This window comes from Triticum aestivum, chromosome 3D, assembly GCF_018294505.1.
Source record: "Triticum aestivum cultivar Chinese Spring chromosome 3D, IWGSC CS RefSeq v2.1, whole genome shotgun sequence".
NCBI classification, from domain to species: Eukaryota; Viridiplantae; Streptophyta; class Magnoliopsida; order Poales; family Poaceae; genus Triticum; species Triticum aestivum.
In genome coordinates this window covers 614,719,097-614,737,068 of record NC_057802.1, presented here as the reverse complement: position 1 = coordinate 614,737,068, position 17,972 = coordinate 614,719,097, and the positions used below count along the sequence as shown (strand labels likewise).

The following is a 17,972-nucleotide window of genomic DNA, read 5'->3' as shown; positions in this document are numbered from 1 at the left end:
CGGTCTCCGTGTTCCGAGGCCATATCTGTTATATGCTAGGCTCGTCAAGTTTAACCTGAGTATTCCGCGTGTGCAACTGTTTTGCACCCGTTGTATTTGAACGTAGAGCCTATCACACCCGATCATCACGTGGTGTCTCAGCACGAAGAACTTTCGCAACGGTGCATACTCAGGGAGAACACTTATACTTTGATAATTTAGTGAAGGATCATCTTATAATGCTACCGTCAAACAAAGCAAGATAAGATGCATAAAGGATTAACATCACATGCAATCAATATAAGTGATATGATATGGCCATCATCATCTTGTGCTTGTGATCTCCATCTCCGAAGCACCGTGCTTGTGATCTCCATCTCCGAAGCACCGTCATGATCACCATCGTCACCGGCGCGACACCTTGATCTCCATCGTAGCATCGTTGTCGTCTCGCCAACTTATTGCTTTTACGACTATCGCTACCGCTTAGTGATAAAGTAAAACTATTACATGGCGATTGCATCTCATACAATAAAGCGACAACCATATGGCTCCTGCCAGTTGCCGATAACTCGGTTACAAAACATGATCATCTCATACAACACATTATATCACATCATGTCTTGACCATATCACATCACAACATGCCCTGCAAAAACAAGTTAGACGTCCTCTACTTTGTTGTTGCATATTTTACGTGGCTGCTACGGGCTTAGCAAGAACCGTTCTTACCTACGCATCAAAACCACAACGATAGTTTGTCAAGTTGGTGCTGTTTTAACCTTCGCAAGGACCGGGCGTAGCCACACTCGGTTCAACTAAAGTGAGAGAGACAGACACCCGCCGGTCACCTTTAAGCAACGAGTGCTCGCAACGGTGAAACCAGTCTCGCGTAAGCGTACGCGTAATGTCGGTCCGGGCCGCTTCATCTCACAATACCGCTGAACCAAAGTATGACATGCTGGTAAGCAGTATGACTTATATCGCCCACAACTCACTTGTGTTCTACTCGTGCATAGCATCAACGCATAAAACCAGGCTCGGATGCCACTGTTGGGGAACGTAGTAATTTCAAAAAATTTCCTACGCACACGCAAGATCATGGTGATGCATAGCAACGAGAGGGGAGAGTGTTGTCCACGTACCCTCGTAGACCGATAGCGGAAGCGTTATCACAACGCGGTTGATGTAGTCGTACGTCTTCACGATCCGACCGATCAAGTACCGAACGTACGGCACCTCCGAGTTCTACACACGTTCAGCTCGATGACGTCCCTCGAACTCCGATCCAGCCGAGTGTTGAGGGAGAGTTTCGTCAGCACGACGGCGTGGTGACGATGATGATGTTCCACCGACGCAGGGCTTCGCCTAAGCTCCGCAACGGTATTATCGAGGTGTAATATGGTGGAGAGGGGCACCGCACACGGTTAAGAGATCTCAAGGATCAATTGTTGTGTCTCTGGGGTGCCCCCCTGCCCCCGTATATAAAGGAGCAAGGGGGAGGCAGCCGGCCAAGGGGAGAGGCGCGCCATAGGGGGGAGTCCTACTCCCACCGGGAGTAGGACTCCTCCTTTCCTTGTGGGAGTAGGAGAAGGGAAGGGGGAAGGAGAAAGAAGGAAGGGTGCGCCCCCCCCTTCCCTAGTCCAATTCGGACCAGACCATGGGGAGGGGTGCGGCCACCTTTTGAGGCCTTTCTCTCCTTTCCCGTATGGCCCATTAAGGCCCAATACGAATTCCCGTAACTCTCCGGTACTCCGAAAAATACCCGAATCACTCGGAACCTTTCCGAAGTCCGAATATAGTCGTCCAATATATCGATTTTTACGTCTCGACCATTTCGAGACTCCTCGTCATATCCCCGATCTCATCCGGGACTCCGAACTCCTTCGGTACATCAAAACTCAATAAAACTGTCATCGTTAGTTAAGCGTGCGGACCCTACGGGTTCGAGAACTATGTAGACATGACCGAGACACGTCTCCGGTCAATAACCAATAGCGGGACCTGGATGCCCATATTGGCTCCCACATATTCTACGAAGATCTTTATCGGTCAGACCGCATAACAACATACGTTGTTCCCTTTGTCACCGGTATGTTACTTGCCCGAGATTTGATCGTCGGTATCTCGATACCTAGTTCAATCTCGTTACCGGCAAGTCTCTTTACTCGTTCCGTAACACATCATCCCGCAACTAACTCATTAGTCACAATGCTTGCAAGGCTTATAGTGATGTGCATTACCGAGTGGGCCCAGAGATACCTCTCCGACAATTGGAGTGACAAATCCTAATCTCGAAATACGCCCCCAACAAGTACCTTTGGAGACACCTGTAGAGCACCTTTATAATCACCCATTTACGTTGTGACGTTTGGTAGCACACAAAGTGTTCCTCCGGTAAACGGGAGTTGCATAATCTCATAGTCATAGGAACATGTATAAGTCATGAAGAAAGCAATAGCAACATACTGAACGATCGAGTGCTAAGCTAACGGAATGGGTCAAGTCAATCACGTCATTCTCCTAATGAGGTGATCTCGTTAATCAAATGACAACTTATGTCTATGGCTAGGAAACATAACCATCTTTGATTAACGAGCTAGTCAAGTAGAGGCATACTAGTGACACTCTGTTTGTCTATATATTCACACATGCATTATGTTTCCGGTTAATACAATTCTAGCATGAATAATAAACATTTATCATGATACAAGGAAATAAATAATACTTTATTATTGCCTCTAGGGCATAATTCCTTCAGTCTCCCACTTGCACTAGAGTCAATAATCTAGATTACACAGTAATGATTCTTACACCCATGGAGCCTTGGTGTTGATCATGTTCACCATTTTCACTTGGGGAGGAAATTTCTTTTGTCCTCCTGTGTTCTGCGGCCGGGACACTTCCTCATCATCGCTGTGCGGCCCCTTTTCCTTGTTTTCGGTATTCAACTTGCCGGCCTGCTTGAACACCCAGCATTCTCTGTTGGTGTGATTGGCTGGCTTATCGGGGGTGCCGTGAATTTGACACGAGCGATCGAGTATGCGGTCCAAACTGGACGGGCCCGGGTTGCTTCTTTTGAATGGCTTCTTCCGCTGACCGGATTTAGAGCCACTGAAGCCGGCAATTATTGTCGTGTCTTTGGTGTTGTCACCATTGTTGCGGCGCTTGTGTCTGTTGCGACGTGGTCTGCCGTTACTATCTTTGGCATCTGAATTGCCATGACTTCTTGATGTGTTGTTGCTGCAAGCCAGCCAGCTATCCTCGCCCGCGCAAAAGCGGGTCATGAGTGTCGTGAGGGCTGCCATAGACTTCGGCTTCTCCTGGCCGAGGTGCCGGGCGAGCCACTCGTCACGGATGTTATGCTTAAATGCCGCTAAGGCCTCTGCATCTGGACAGTCGACAATTTGGTTTTTCTTAGTTAGGAACCGGGTCCAGAATTTCCTGGCTGATTCCCCTGGCTGCTTAGTTATATGGCTCAAGTCGTCAGCATCCGGTGGTCGCACATAAGTGCCCTGGAAGTTGTCAAGGAATGCATCTTCCAAATCGTCCCAACTGCCAATGGAGTCTGCTGGCAAGCTATTCAGCCAATGCTGAGCTGGTCCTTTGAGTTTTAGTGGGAGGTACTTGATGGCATGTAGATCATCACCGCGAGCCATGTGGATGTGGAGGAGGAAATCCTCGATCCATACCGCGGGATTTGTTGTACCATCGTATGATTCAATGTTTACGGGTTTAAAACCCTCTGGGAATTCATGATCCATTACTTCATCAGTGAAGCATAGGGGGTGTGCAGCGCCTCTATGCCGGGCTATATCACGACGCTGTTCATACGAGTCTTGTCTGTTGTATTCGGCCCGGACGGATTTGCTTCTGGTATATCCGGCGTGACGGTCATCGTCCCGCGTTGGGGCGCGCCCCCGTGATCCGTAGATCGATCTTGCATGTTTTGCTTTGTTTTCCAATACGTCTCGCAGGTCTCGCGTGTTGCCCCAGGCCTTGGTATTTTTGCTTGAACGGCGGCGGGGTGCGGGCTGGACTTCGGGCTGATATGCCTCTCTGTCCCGGCCACGAGGTGGCCGATCAGCCGCATCATACGTTGGTGATGTAGGTTTCAATGCTTCCTCCTCGAGTTGGGGTAGCAGCCTGCGCTTTGGGTAACTCTTGGTTGGGCGTTCGAGTTCGTATTCCTCGGACGCAAGGACTTCAGTCCATCTATCCTCTAGCAGATCTTGATCAGCGCGAAGCTGTTGTTGCTTTTTCTTCAGGCTATTTGCTGTGGCTATAAGCCGGCGCTTGAAGCGCTCCTGCTTGACGGGATCCTCAGGCACGATAATTTCTTCGTCGCCGAGGCTCACCTCGTCTTCGGAGAGAGGCTAGCTTGTTCATCCTCTGATTCTCCGTCTGCTGCCTGTTCCGGAGGGCTAGCTTGTTCATCCTCCCGCTCGAGGTCTGGCTGGAGGGGATTAACGTCGTCTTCGGCACTATCCGGAGCGTTATTGTCTCTTGTGCCAGTATCGCTACTTTTGCTATGGCGGGACTTAGAGCGGCGCCGCTGACGTCGGTGCTTGGATTGCTTCTTGGAGGGGTTATCCTCCGTTGTCTTATCGCCATCCCCTTATTTGGGGGTGTCCACCATGTATATGTCATACGATGAGGTGGCAGTCCAGCGCCCTGTGGGCGGTGGTTCTTGTTTGTCTCCTGCATCGTCGTCCATACCGTCGATGTCTTCGGAGCCGAAGTCGAGCATGTCGGTTAAATCGTCGACAATGGCTACTAAGTGGGTGGTGGGTGGGGAGCGAATTTCTTCGTCGTCTGCATTCCATTCTAGCCGGACATAGTTCGGCCAAGGGTCTCCTGACAGGGAGAGAGACCTCAACGAGTTTAGCACGTCGTCGAAGGGCGAGTGCTGAAAGATATCCGCGGAGGTAAACTCCATGATCGGTGCCCAAGCGGATTCGATAGGCACGGACGCAGGCGGCTCAGAGCCCATGGCCGGGGCCGAATCCAACAGTTCGGCAACACGGGTCTCGTAGGAGGTGAAGTCAGCATTCGGCTCTATCGCCACTGAGTGTCCGGCCTCCGTGGCGGGGTCCATCCACCCGTCCTCAGATGGCGCAATTTGTTCCGGACTGAGGGCCGGAGTAGTTGCAGGTGCGATCTCCCGAACACTGTCCGACAGCAGAGCTAAGTCATGCTCGTCGTGATTGTGTGGCGCACCTGACATGGGCTCGAATCCGTCGAAGATCAAGTCTCCGCGGATGTCGGCAGTATAGTTCAAGCTTCCGAACCTGACCTGATGGCCAGGGGCGTAGCTTTCGATCTGCTCCAGATGGCCAAGCGAGTTGGCCCGCAGTACGAAGCCGCCGAATACGAAGATCTGTCCGGGGAGGAAAACCTCACCCTGGATCGCATCGTTGTCGATGATCGAAGGAGCCATCTAGCCTTACGGTAACGACACAGTGGAACTCTCAATGAAAGCACCAATGTCGGTGTCAAAACCGGCGGATCTTGGGTAGGGGGTCCCGAACTGTGCGTCTAAGGCGGATGGTAACAGGAGGCGGGGGACACGATGTTTACCCAGGTTCGGGCCCTCTCGATGGAGGTAATACCCTACTTCCTGCTTGATTGATCTTGATGATATGAGTATTTCAAGAGTTGATCTACCACGAGATCGTAGAGGCTAAACCCTAGAATCTAGCCTATGGTATGATTGTCCTTGTCCTACGGACTAAACCCTCCGATTTATATAGACACCAGAGGGGGCTAGGGTTACACAGAGTCGGTTACAAGGGAGGAGATCTACATATCCGTATTGCCAAGCTTGCCTTCCACGCGAAGGAGTGTCCCATCCGGACATGGGACGAAGTCTTCAATCTTGTATCTTTATAGTCCAACAGTCTGGCCAAAGGATATAGTCCGGCTGTCCGAGGACCCCCTAATCCAGGTCTCCCTCAATGTCTCCATCATAATATTTTTAGTATGGGAATCAACATGAAGCATGTACTCATTTTCGTAGTACTCCACACATATGTTCTTTCCAATGTTTAATAACTATACGTTGGGATCAGAAAATACTACTTATACTTACTAGCTCCATAAATGGACCTTATTTTTAGCTATGAGCATAACCTATGGAACACAACCTAATTTGCCATTACCTTTCTATTGCCAAAGATTACCTGATTATGACATAATAGGATGAATAAATCTGGCCGATCAACATGTTTGGGCGCTGCTATTTCTTGGCGAGATGTTGTGATTATCAATTAATGTTCTGAGTCCTGAATGAGCACGCTGTAGTACATAATGTACCAGGCGCCAAACAGTGGATACTACAAGCATGGACAATGACCCAACTTAATTATATTTTCTTTTTTGTCAGTATTGGTAAAATTCCGGCGTTGACCGCTGGATCCAGTGATGGCGGCGTTTGAGTGTTGCTCCCTTCTTGAAGGCGTTGCTGTTGAAGAATCACGATGTTCATATGGTGTCCTGAGAAGGCCGGTGCGGATATGGTCTTTGCTGTAGGTTGCCGATCACGGAGCTGATCACTTTGGTTTGTTTTTCTTTCTTTCTTTTTTCTCGCCTATGCATAATTTTGGTCTTATATGACTTTGCTATTTGCAGGCGTGTATTTTATGTGGGTTGATGTTGGCTGTGTGCATCCTAGTTGTGAAGAGGCCAGGTGTGTGCTCATCGTGTTTGTATTCTCTTGATGCTTCATTTTGAGCTAATAAAATCCACCTTTTTCAAAAAAAAATCAACCAAAAGGAGTATATATATATATGACAAACTCCAACCTAAGCTATCTTCTTATTTTTCGTCATACTCTTTAAGATCTCCTGAGGGCAACTCCGATGAGGGTCATCAAATCGCTTGCAAATGTCTGGACACTTAAAAGCAATCCCACGTAAGTCATTGCATTTGTACAGACAGGTCCGGACGTCCGAAATCCCCAAACTGTCAGCTAACTGGGGGGGGGGGGGGGGGTGTCGGTTCACCTGATCCACTATTAGTTGGACCACATCTTCCACAAACCATGTGTCCGGCTCACCTATTTTTTCGCTTGGTCCTCCTGTCCCACTCTTAGTCATAGCCCGCTGTCCGGATTTGGTGACTATCGTTAGATGGCCGGCACCTGCCCATTATCCGTGGACATGTCCAGACGTGTCAGCCTACATTTGGTGTCGTTCGTTTGGAGACCCTCGTTGGAGTTGCCCTGATATATGATTTCAACTAGCTTAAACTAATCAGGTGGATGTTCCCTTATTTCAGTTACATATACTAGTCTTCAACCCGGCCTCTTAATAATTTTTATGTTTGGCACTGTAAATTATTCTACTTTTCCCACATTTTGAGATAAGATAAGATATTTTGTTTTGGCACTGTAAACTATTAGCAAAAGTAGACTTATTTACAGTGCCAAACATAAAAATTATTATGTGCCCACATATACTAGATCATGAATGGTGCCTCCAATTAGTAAATATAAGATAAGATAAGATGTGGCACGTAATAATTTTTATGTTTGGCACTGTAAATAAGTCTACTTTTCCTAATAGTTTAATACAGTAGCTAACTTGAGGAACAATCCTGAATGGACATTAGTGTAGTGTGTACTGTGTAGTAGCTGTCAAGCAGTACGTGCATAGTAAGATATTGTATCATGGAAGGTGATCGCTGTAATATGTCCACGTGCATTAGTTGGTTAACTGTTAACCAAAAAAAATGAAGAGAGAGAAAACTAATTTGTGTCTCGTATTCATGGTGACTGTTTCATGTCATGGACCGCTGTGAAGAATGCAAGAAGTCACTAACGTACACACGCTGCAGTACCTATATGTCCGGGTATGTACAGTGCCTGCAGCTATCATAGCATGGACGAACAATGACACCTGCAAACCACCTGGCTTCAAATAAACACTTATTTGTTCACGTGGACAATCAACCCTCGAGTAACAGAAGGAGAGGTCTCTGCATACGAGCATGCACACAACCAAGAACACTGTCGTGCACATTGAACAAGGAAGTTGAATTGGACTCAATTGCACATCACTTTCTATCTCGATTTGAAATTGGAGAAAGAAAACTCATTGCCCAACACAACTACCTCAACTGGTGGTTATAGTTTAATTTGTTACCGTGTGGCGTACGTGGTGAGCAATCAAAAGTTCAAAACTTGACGGAAACGTAGTTTAATTTGTCTCTTAGACTTTGATTTTTTTATCGCAACATCGTGAGCAGATTTGGGCTTTGACCCTATTCAAATCAGTGCGGTCACCAACATTTGGTATACAGAGCTTCGGTGCGATCCTGCCGGCGGCCATGTCGCTCGTCCCTCACGGCGGTGGTGGCGGGGTGATGGCGTTGCAGCCGCTGCCGCTGACGACGACGAACTACACCGCCTGGGCGATCAAGGCGGAGGTTATCCTTGACGCCCAGGGGCAATGGAGTGCGGTGGCTCCGGTGGAGGGTGCGGCGGTCAACGCCGGGAAGAGTAAGACGGCGCGGGCGGCGATGCTGGGCGCGTTGCCGGAGGACTTGCTGATGCAGGTGGCGACGAAGACCACGGCGAAGGAGATATGGGACTCCCTCAAAGTGCGCTTCGTCGGCGCCGATCGGGTGCGGGCGGCGAGGCTCGGGACGCTGCGTGGAGAGTTCGATCGCCTGCGGATGGACAACGGCGACGAGCTGGACGACTACGCCGGGAAGGTCAGTGGCATGGCGGCGAGGTACGCGGTGCTCGGCTTGACGCTCGACGACGCGGCCATGGTGAGGAAGCTGCTCGACACCATGCCGGACCAGCTGTACGCCCCGGTGGCCGGAATCGCGCAATTCTGCAACGTGGCTGTACGCCGCGGTGGCCGGAATCGCGCAATTCTGCAACGTGGAGGAGATGGCGTTCGAGGAGGCGCTTTGACAACTCAAGGCGTTCGAGGAGAGGACGCGGCGGCGCGTACGGGCCGGCGGTGAGCGCGCGGACGGGCAGCTGATGATGACGGCCGCAGTGGGCAGCTCGGGAGCGACGACAAGGTAGACGCGGCTTCAGCGACCACGACGATGACGGCGCGGCGAGCACAGCGTCAGGCAACGGAAGGAAGCGCCGTGGACGCTGCTACAAATGCGTGGAGCACGGGCACTTCCGGCGCGACTGTCCGCAGCTGCGGAAAGGACCGGCGGCGGAGCAGGCTCTCCTGGCAGACGCCAACGTCGACGACGACGGACTCCTCTAAGCCATGGCTTAGGGGGTGTGTGTTGGAGTAAGCCACGGCTTGGTGCGGTCGGGCTCGTCGGGTGCGTCGGGTGCACGCGGGACGTACTGGTGCAGTCGGACTCATCGGACGTGTCAGATGCGCGCGGGACGTGCGGGATGCAGTGGAAGCGTGGCGAGTGTGCGTGTGTGCGCATGTGTGTGCTGGTGGCTCTAGCGTGTGTGTGCACGTAGTTGTAGTAGCCAGTCTGTTAGGAGTGGCCGGTGGACCTGGCCGCGTCGCGCGCATAGCGCGCGTCGTGCGCATGACCGGTTCGCTCGCTTGCATGCAGCGGAGAGCTAGCTAGGGAAAACGTGAGGGCTGCGTTGCTGGGGGACTACAAAGTCACGGCTGCCAGTGTGTGTTTGTTGAGGAGAGTTGGTGCTCTGGAATAGTAATGGCCTCTGTGGTACGGCCGGGTGAAACTCCAGTATCCTTCTCTTTTCTTTCTGTGCTTCTGCTTCTTCTACCTCCAGCTACGCGCGAGAGAGAGAGCTAGTTAGGGCTGCAACAACAAGGGGCATACTCCGCCTTCTCGATCCAGCCGGTCGAACCAGTTCTGAAGATCATGTGGGCCTTGCGTGTGCCGGCCAAAGTCAGGATATTCAGATGGTTGTTCTACTTAAACGGGCTTAACACCAAGTCGAACATACACCGGAAGACCCTGCAAGACAATGCGACCTGCCCTAGGTGCTTTGCTGCCGAGGAAGACCGCCTGCACCTGTTTTTCTCCTACCCCCATCGTCCAATATTTTTGCTGCCATTGGCTTCACACCCTCGAGCTCACCCTTCGTGGACATCTGGTTCTAGGCACACCGCCGGCTGCCTCCATCACAACGTTTGTTGTGCTCGTCATTCTCTGGAAGATATGGGACGTTCGTAATGCAAAAGTGTTCAAGACAGTTTGACATTACGGCTTCCGAAGTCATCAAAAGCATAGACGACGACTTCACCCTTTGGCCTCGCGGACTGTGGTCTGCCGTGTAGAACGATAGAGAGAGAAAGATTGGCAGAATATGATAGATATTGTATTGATAATTACAATACAATTTCGGACGACTTCACCACACCCAAAAACCTTCCCCGATTGACAGAACGTCCCGCTACTGACACTTGAAAATGCTGCTTTTAAGGTCTCGTCGCTTCGGTGAATCACTTGAGCCCTGAGACATTTTCGGTGCCATGGAGCTAGACCAGTAAGCTATTACGCTTTCTTCAAAGGATGGCTGCTTCCAAGCCCACCTCCTGGTTGTCATCGCTCGATCACTTCCTTTTTCACTAAGTGATTGCTTAGGGATCTTAGTGTACGATCTGGGCTGTTTCCCTCTCCACTTTGGATCTTAGCACCCAATCAGTCTGTCTTAAAAAACAAGAGCCAACCTAAAACTTAACTACCCCTTGCCCTCCCACTGATTCGGAGCTGTAGTACGCAAGTCGGTGCAGCCGCTGGAGACCAGCGATGTATAGGTCAAGGAAGGCAGCCCGTAGTATGAGCCGCTGGAGACCAGCGATGTACACGTCAAGGAAGGCAGCCCGTAGTATGAATCAAGGGCGGCGACGCTGTGGCTCAAAGGGGCGATGTAGAGGCAACATGATGCTTGATCGGTGGTTCACGCGTGCTTGGGGACCTGCATGCTGAAGCCATGCGCGGGGTTGGTTGATCATACAGACGGCGGCGCTGTACGCGCTATGGCATGGACGATGCATACATCGGAGACCAGGCGGACGTTGGAGACTATGGCGTGGACGATGATGACGTTGTCGGTGATGTCCCGGGTGATGACGACGACTGGCGACGGAGACCGCGCGGACGAGAGCGTCCGGCAGTGATGCATGAAGGCGTCTCTTTTGCGCCGCGTGCAGCCTTGCCCACGGTTGATGACGAACTGGCCGGTGTATAGTCAATGTTGATGTTGGAGTAGATGCGCGTGAGGACAACGGGCGGTGGGTGATACAATCTGATCTATGATCGGTGAGCCAAAAAAGAAGACCGGCCAAGCGACTGGCGAAGAGAACCCCGATCTAGAAATTAGAAGCGCGGCCACCTGTGGCGGTCATGGAGATCGACCGCCCCGGAGGCAGCGCGGTGTGGAAGCGGCAAGGGCGGCTAGAGTTTTGTACCTGGATTAGTCTGATAACATGTAGAACGATAGAGAGGGAAGGATTGACAGAATATAATGGACATTGTATTGAGCCTCACGGGCGAGTATATATATATCTATCCCTATCTTTATCTTTATCTTTATCTTTATCTTTTTTTTTAATAATAAAGCACGGATTGACTCCATGGGTTCACCGTTATAATACGCTTCCTTTCTGTGAATTTACGCTTCCAGTTTGAATTTAAAACATATACTCGAGGTGGTACTAAACCGTCGATCGATTTCGCTCAGATCGTTTGACACCGAGAAAGCGAACGAAACTGCGCATCGAGAACGAAGAAGCAGGCCAGCGACCCGCGGGCATAGCTCAGGCATGACCCCAGGAGGCCGTAAGTTTCGTTGTCACGCGCGTGGGCCGAACTGACATGGCCCACATTTTATTAAACCGATGAGCAGAGGAGCAGCGAAAAATACTTTCTGCGTGAGGATTAGAACTCATAAATAGTCCCACCTCGCTCCTTTTCAACCAATTCAATCAATTTATATACGCGGGTGACTTTTCCGCATCAGAAATCAACAAGCCTCTGAGGGGAACAGAACGAAGGAATTAGTCCGCGAAGAGCAAGTAGGTCTCAAGGAAGAATCTCAGATAAGCACGCAATCGGCAACCCCCGTGACCCAAATCAAATATGGGAAATTCGTTGAATCAGCGACATAAGAAATCGAAACAACCGACCCTAGGAGAGGGACCAGAATGATGGAATGGAATGGAACGGAGCCCCGCGAGCTTAGCTTATGGCCAAGCAAGGCCGAGCAGAGGAAGAAAGGGGCACCAACGGACACCGCTGCTCGGCGGACCCGCGATAGGCTGGAGGCGGACACGACACGGCCGCACACTCCAGGGAGAGTGCATCGTTTGTGGAAGAGGGAAGAGGAGAGAGTACGCGGCGCCGTGGGTGGGGGTGTGGGAACTTGGGCCAACTTCAAGTAGTGCAAAAGGAAAAAAACATAATATAATCTTGCAAACCAAGCAACCAACATTTTCCTAAAAAGAATATCAACATAGTAAAAACATGTTTGCTTTCGAATATTAACCAAAAAATGTATATAAACAATCCCACTTTTCAATGCACCACTACTCTTCCATCCAAAAAAAATTGTTTGCATTTAAATATTTTCAAAATTCTAAGAAAAAACATTTAGATTAGTTATTAAACTCTTGAACAATTTTACGTCTGTGTATCCTGGTAAAAACACTTACACCATTGCTCTTCTACCCGATGATACTGCTAAGATGAAGGAAGGACCATCAAAGGACACCCTGACGAGTCGCAAAAAAAAGGACACCCTGACGACTTTCTCAACTTTACACTACATTGGTGTAGACACCAACAATTATTTTTCTAATTGCGGGCACCAAGTGTGTGTGTGTTTTTTAGATAAAGAGTGTTTCAAATTCTTCTTAATTTTTTTTAAAAAAGCATGCTTTTAAATATGTTCACGCTTGTTTAAAAATGCACAAAACTCCTAAAAAATGTTCAAACTTTTTTAACAAAACCATTTAAATTTGACCACAAAATTTTAGTTAAAAAACATGTGTTCAAAAAAATGTTCATCTTCAAAAGATGTTTCAGTTCTAATAGAAAGATTAAAAATTTCAAAACTGTTTAATTATTTTATAATAAAGAAATATTTGTGTTTTCTGAAAAGTAAAAGTAGAACCGATTACTAGACTATTCCATGCAGCGCTACTCGTTCATTGATGAAAGATGTTAGGGTGGCTTATTTAGGTCCATGCGTCATACTCCGAAAAGAGATAACATTATAAACTTATGCTGATGTTTATCAGAACTAGGTATAAAAAATGATGCATGCTGTCATACAGAGCAGGTTTAACGAATTTTTAGCCCATTGCAACGCATGGGCATTTGTGCTAGTAGGAGTACAAATTTGGAGGGCAAGAAGCCTCTCATATAGATAAGTTAGGAGATGGATTGCAAATTCTAAACTATCAAATACATGTAAAGAAAATATACCTATAACATGCCGAGTTTAAATCCAGTGCCATGTTATGAAGAGACTATCTTACCTCTACTTGAGAGGGTGCTTTCTGAATCTTTTGTACTATGAATATATGCTTGTTTTGCTACTTCAAAAATCAATGAATATTTTTCAGGTGGGGAGGCCCCCACCCCTCCCTAGTTTTAAAAGAAAACATGGCCGATATTTTGCACACGTAGCAGCCATGTCAACCTGACAAACATCAATAAAATAATTAGGAATTGATATATTACATTATGGACGGTGATCGATGCTATATATGCACGTGCATTAGTTTATAACTACTAACACACAAGAAAAATTAATGCAAGAGAAATTTAGTTGTCATCTCGTATTCACGGTGACTATCTCATATACTCCATGGATATGAAGATGAGAAGAGTACGTATATTTCCAGCTACATACAGTACCCAGAACTATCATGCTACAAATCAACAGTGTTACTTGGAAACCACCTGGCTTCAATTAAACACTTAATTGTTCACACCAACGATTGGCCGTCGGGTATAATAAAATAGGATATCTTAATTTGCTCTCTGCACCCGAGAATGCACACAACCAAGAACAATGTCATGTGTATTAACCTTGGAAGTATAATCAGAGTGGATTGCTCAAGGTTTCCAACTCGCTCAGGTTCGAGAGAAACTTCTACCATGATATAAAAGTGGGTGAAAAATCCGTCGCCGACCATACCTATTTAACTAGCAGTTGCAGTTTTACCTCCTAGATTTTGAAATTACACAAATTTGAGCCTAAACTTCTGATACAGAGCACATTATATCCTTGACCCTAATCATAACAGTTTGGTTGCTAACATTGCGGACACGCATAGCAAGCATCTAACATGAAAAACAATAAAATTAAGTAGACAAGTTAAACCCGAAGTATTCCAAGAGAAAAAATCAATAAAAATTTTAAATAAACTTCAAGAGTATTATCATAGACTACTCATGAATGTTCATAAATTATTTATGAGTTATCCACAGTTTCCCATTTTTGGTTAAAACTTACAGAATAATTGCGCTTTTATTTTTGTCCTGATATTCACATTTATTTTTGTTTATTAATAAATGTATGTTTAACTTTATCTTGTTTTTGTGCCGATTGGTGTGTGCACAAAACCACCACCACGTCACTGGTCATATAAATTTCACTAGATTGGCGATCAAATCATCCAACCTTTAAATTATAGATAATAGGTACAAATAAACTTAACTAACTCTTGAGTGGTCAAATATAATGTTAGTCCCATCCCATGCAAACTAAGTTGTATATCCAACACAAATACTAGAGACCGCTCGCGAAAAAAAAACACTGGAGACGGCTGTCACTTTTTCTCTATGTATACATGACATGCACGTGTCAAGATTGAAGTTCATCTCGCTTTGACATATCCTACATTTTATGGCATCTTTGGAAGACAATATTATGAAAATTTAGAATTAGAAAAACATGTGATGAAAAGGACACGACATCTTGGTTACTACTAAAAATTAAAACGCGGGACAGTTGAGAAGTGATTGTCTCGAAACAGAGTGATATGACTTGCTAGTGTTCAAACAAAAAATATATGTAGGCCTACCGAATTGCTAGTACCATTAAACTCTATGGAATGGCCAGGATGATTAATTATGCGGTGGCAAATTAGCTATCAGCTTAGCTCATCAGAGTACACTAACTAATTTATTGCAAACTGTAGCTAGCATGGGTAGCACTCTGAGCCACGTCCGCATATACATTGAAAAAGGAAAAGTGTGCAAATGAAGGAAAACAACAACAATATATATAGCGCGTGTGTGTTCCTTCTCTCTCATCTATTTTGGTGCTGCTAGCTACCTTACTCTCTCCTTTTTCTCTATCTTGTTGGGTAGCTAGACCCTCCCCCCTCTCTTTCTAGCATCCATTCCATTCCTTTCCTTGGTACTAGTACTCTTCCGCTTGATTTCCCCAACTGCCGCTAAGTTTCTTCCTCCCACTTTCTCTTCTCTCTACATCACCGGATATGATCTTCCTTCCTGCCTTCCCTGATTCATCAACCTTCTGGAACACCGACCACAACCAGCTTCAGGTATGCATCCTTGTGCTTCTAGCTAGCTAATTAATTGCATATTCCCTCATGATGTTGTTCAAACAACAAAAATAAGAATATGTGTGCACTCAGTGAGCTAGGTTTTCTGATTGCAGATATTTATATCTTGGAATATACTCCATATCAGGTTTTCTTTTTCTGGTCGAAATTTACAGTAGCCGACCAGTTACCGGACATTTCATAGACACCCGAGAAACAGTGGCACCACTCGAAAAATTCAAAAAAAAAAATGAGAATTTGAACGGCCAAGAGGTACCACTGTTTCTCGTGTTATGATACCAGAAAGGTCAAAAAAATGAATTTAAACTGAAATGGTGAATCAAACAGGGTATGTATCAATGAAAAAATAGTGTGCTACAGCAAAATAGCACCACCCTTATATACTGTTAGCGTGCATTATACGATGCTATTAGTGACACATCTTACACTAATTTATTTAGTGGGACATTGCTCAGAACGCTGTAGCGCGCTAGTACTCTTAAGAGGTCACGGGTTCTACCTTTGCACAGGGAAGTTTATGTCTGATGTAGGTCAAAATATTATAATTTATTACCGGAAATAAATGTAAACCCAAAGTTCCTTTGAATTATTCGAACGAAAAAATTCCAAAACTTCCGAGATGTACCAGAAACCGGTTCGTCCTGCCCATCCCGGGGATGAATGGAGAAAAAAATAGCTCCATATATATATTGGCCGATATGCTAAATTGATTACTCATCTTCTTGTTGATTTGCAGCTGCAACAATTCGGCACCAACAATCATAGTACTACTACTTTTTCACCTGCTAGTCCTAGTGATGGAGAATGCAGCAACAACAACAACAACAACAACAACAACAACAACAACAACAACAACAACAACAACAACAACAACAACAACAACAACAACAAGAACAACAATCAAAAACGGTTCATGGCCATGGCCAAGGCCGGCTCCTGCGCTGCAGGGGGTGGCGATGATGGTTGCGGCGGTGCTGGGGACGGCGATTGCGGTGGCAATGGGAAAAGCAAGTCGATGTCCATGTCGGAGCGAGCACGGCTAGCGCGGTTGCCGCAACCGGTGTCGGGACTCAACTGCCCGCGATGCGACTCCACCAACACCAAGTTTTGCTACTTCAATAACTACTCCCTTACGCAGCCCCGCCACTTCTGCCGCTCCTGCCGCCGCTACTGGACCCACGGTGGCATGCTTCGCAACGTGCCAGTCGGCGGGGGGTATCGTCGCCATGCCAAGCGCAGGGCCAAGCCTAAGGTGGTGTCAGACACCTCCCGAGCCGCTATGGTAGGGACGTCTTCCGTGACATCAACTATGTCCAGCAGTACAACATATGTCACCGGCACCGGCACTGCACCACCCAGATTGCAGTACCCCATGTTCAGTAGCGCGCCATCGCACGATAACCAGTTCGTCGATAGCTTCGACCCAGCGAATATTGGTCTCAGCTTCCCCATTAGGCTGCTCTTTGCCGATAGCGATGCTTACGCAATGGACGACTGTGCGCAGAACCACCACCACCATGCTCATGGGAACGGGATGGAGCAGTTGTCGGCAACGCGGAATAGTTTCCCATTCATCCACGTGGTGGATCATCAGATGTCTGGACTACCAGCTGAAGCAATGCCCATCACGATGGCTGCGATGGAGGGCATGTTCCACCTAAGGTTACAGAGCGTCGGCGGGGGTACTGGCGACGAGATAGGAGGCCAACAGTTGCACCACCCGCTGGCCAAGAGAAACCACAAGCGCCAGGATTACCCGAGCAGCAGGGGCATGTATAGGGACGTGGTCAATGGCAATTGCGGCGGCGATTACATTTAATATTCCAGTACTCGCAATGCAACTTGTAATTACCTAGCTAGTTAGATCAAGATTTGTTCTTAGATTAATGTGTGGTGAAATGGTGTAGCCTATTGTAGTCATGTGAACTTTGGTGAAATATATGGATCTATCAACTTGTCAATGATGTGTTGTTTTCCTGAACTTGGCAATGCTGGATATGTACGCTCAACCATGTTAATGCTTGGTATGGTAGCACTGGAATGTGCCTTGTTCACTCTTAATACCCTACCGCCTGCTTAGTAAGTGGTACGCATGGAGTGGGACCATCGGTACCTATGGCAGTAGGGTCCTAGCTACCCCAAAAGCCTTCTCTTCTTGAAGGTGGCACGGATTGGGGCGGTAGGGTGTGAGACCGTAGCGCCTAATAAGTTGGTGTAGGCTTACCACTGTATCATCGACATTGAAAATGGTAGGGTCCCATTTTGCGCCACCTTCAACAACATAATGTTTTTGGGGGCAGTCAGGATCCTACTGTCAGCGACGGTTGAGGTACCATTTCAAGCCGACCGCCTACTAAGTTGGTCGTAGACTTAACATCGCAACGCAAGAGTCGGCGGTTGTGAGTTTTATGAATTAAAATGTTCCCAAGTTCAAAAGATAAATAGAACATGCTTCTCAAATAAAAGTTCATGACATTAGGTAGTACA

The 17,972-nt window shown here is 47.4% G+C and overlaps 1 protein-coding gene across 1 annotated transcript; it reads left to right on the top strand.

Annotated features, from left to right (window-relative positions):
• Nucleotides 1–15,398: 15,398 nt before the first annotated feature.
• Nucleotides 15,399–17,304, top strand: LOC123075957 (phosphatidylinositol 3,4,5-trisphosphate 3-phosphatase cnrN-like). Its single transcript, XM_044498446.1, has 2 exons — nucleotides 15,399–15,464; nucleotides 16,222–17,304. Exons 1-2 carry the CDS (start codon nucleotides 15,399–15,401, stop codon nucleotides 17,302–17,304), a joined length of 1,149 nt encoding a protein of 382 aa, XP_044354381.1.
• Nucleotides 17,305–17,972: the final 668 nt, after the last annotated feature.

Coding starts and splice junctions, on each gene's coding strand:
- LOC123075957 (XM_044498446.1), top strand. CDS start 15,399: ATGATCTTCCTTCCTGCCTTCCCTGATTCATCAACCTTCTGGAACACC. Junction 15,465..16,221: donor CCGACCACAACCAGCTTCAG/GTATGCATCCTT, acceptor GTTGATTTGCAG/CTGCAACAATTCGGCACCAA.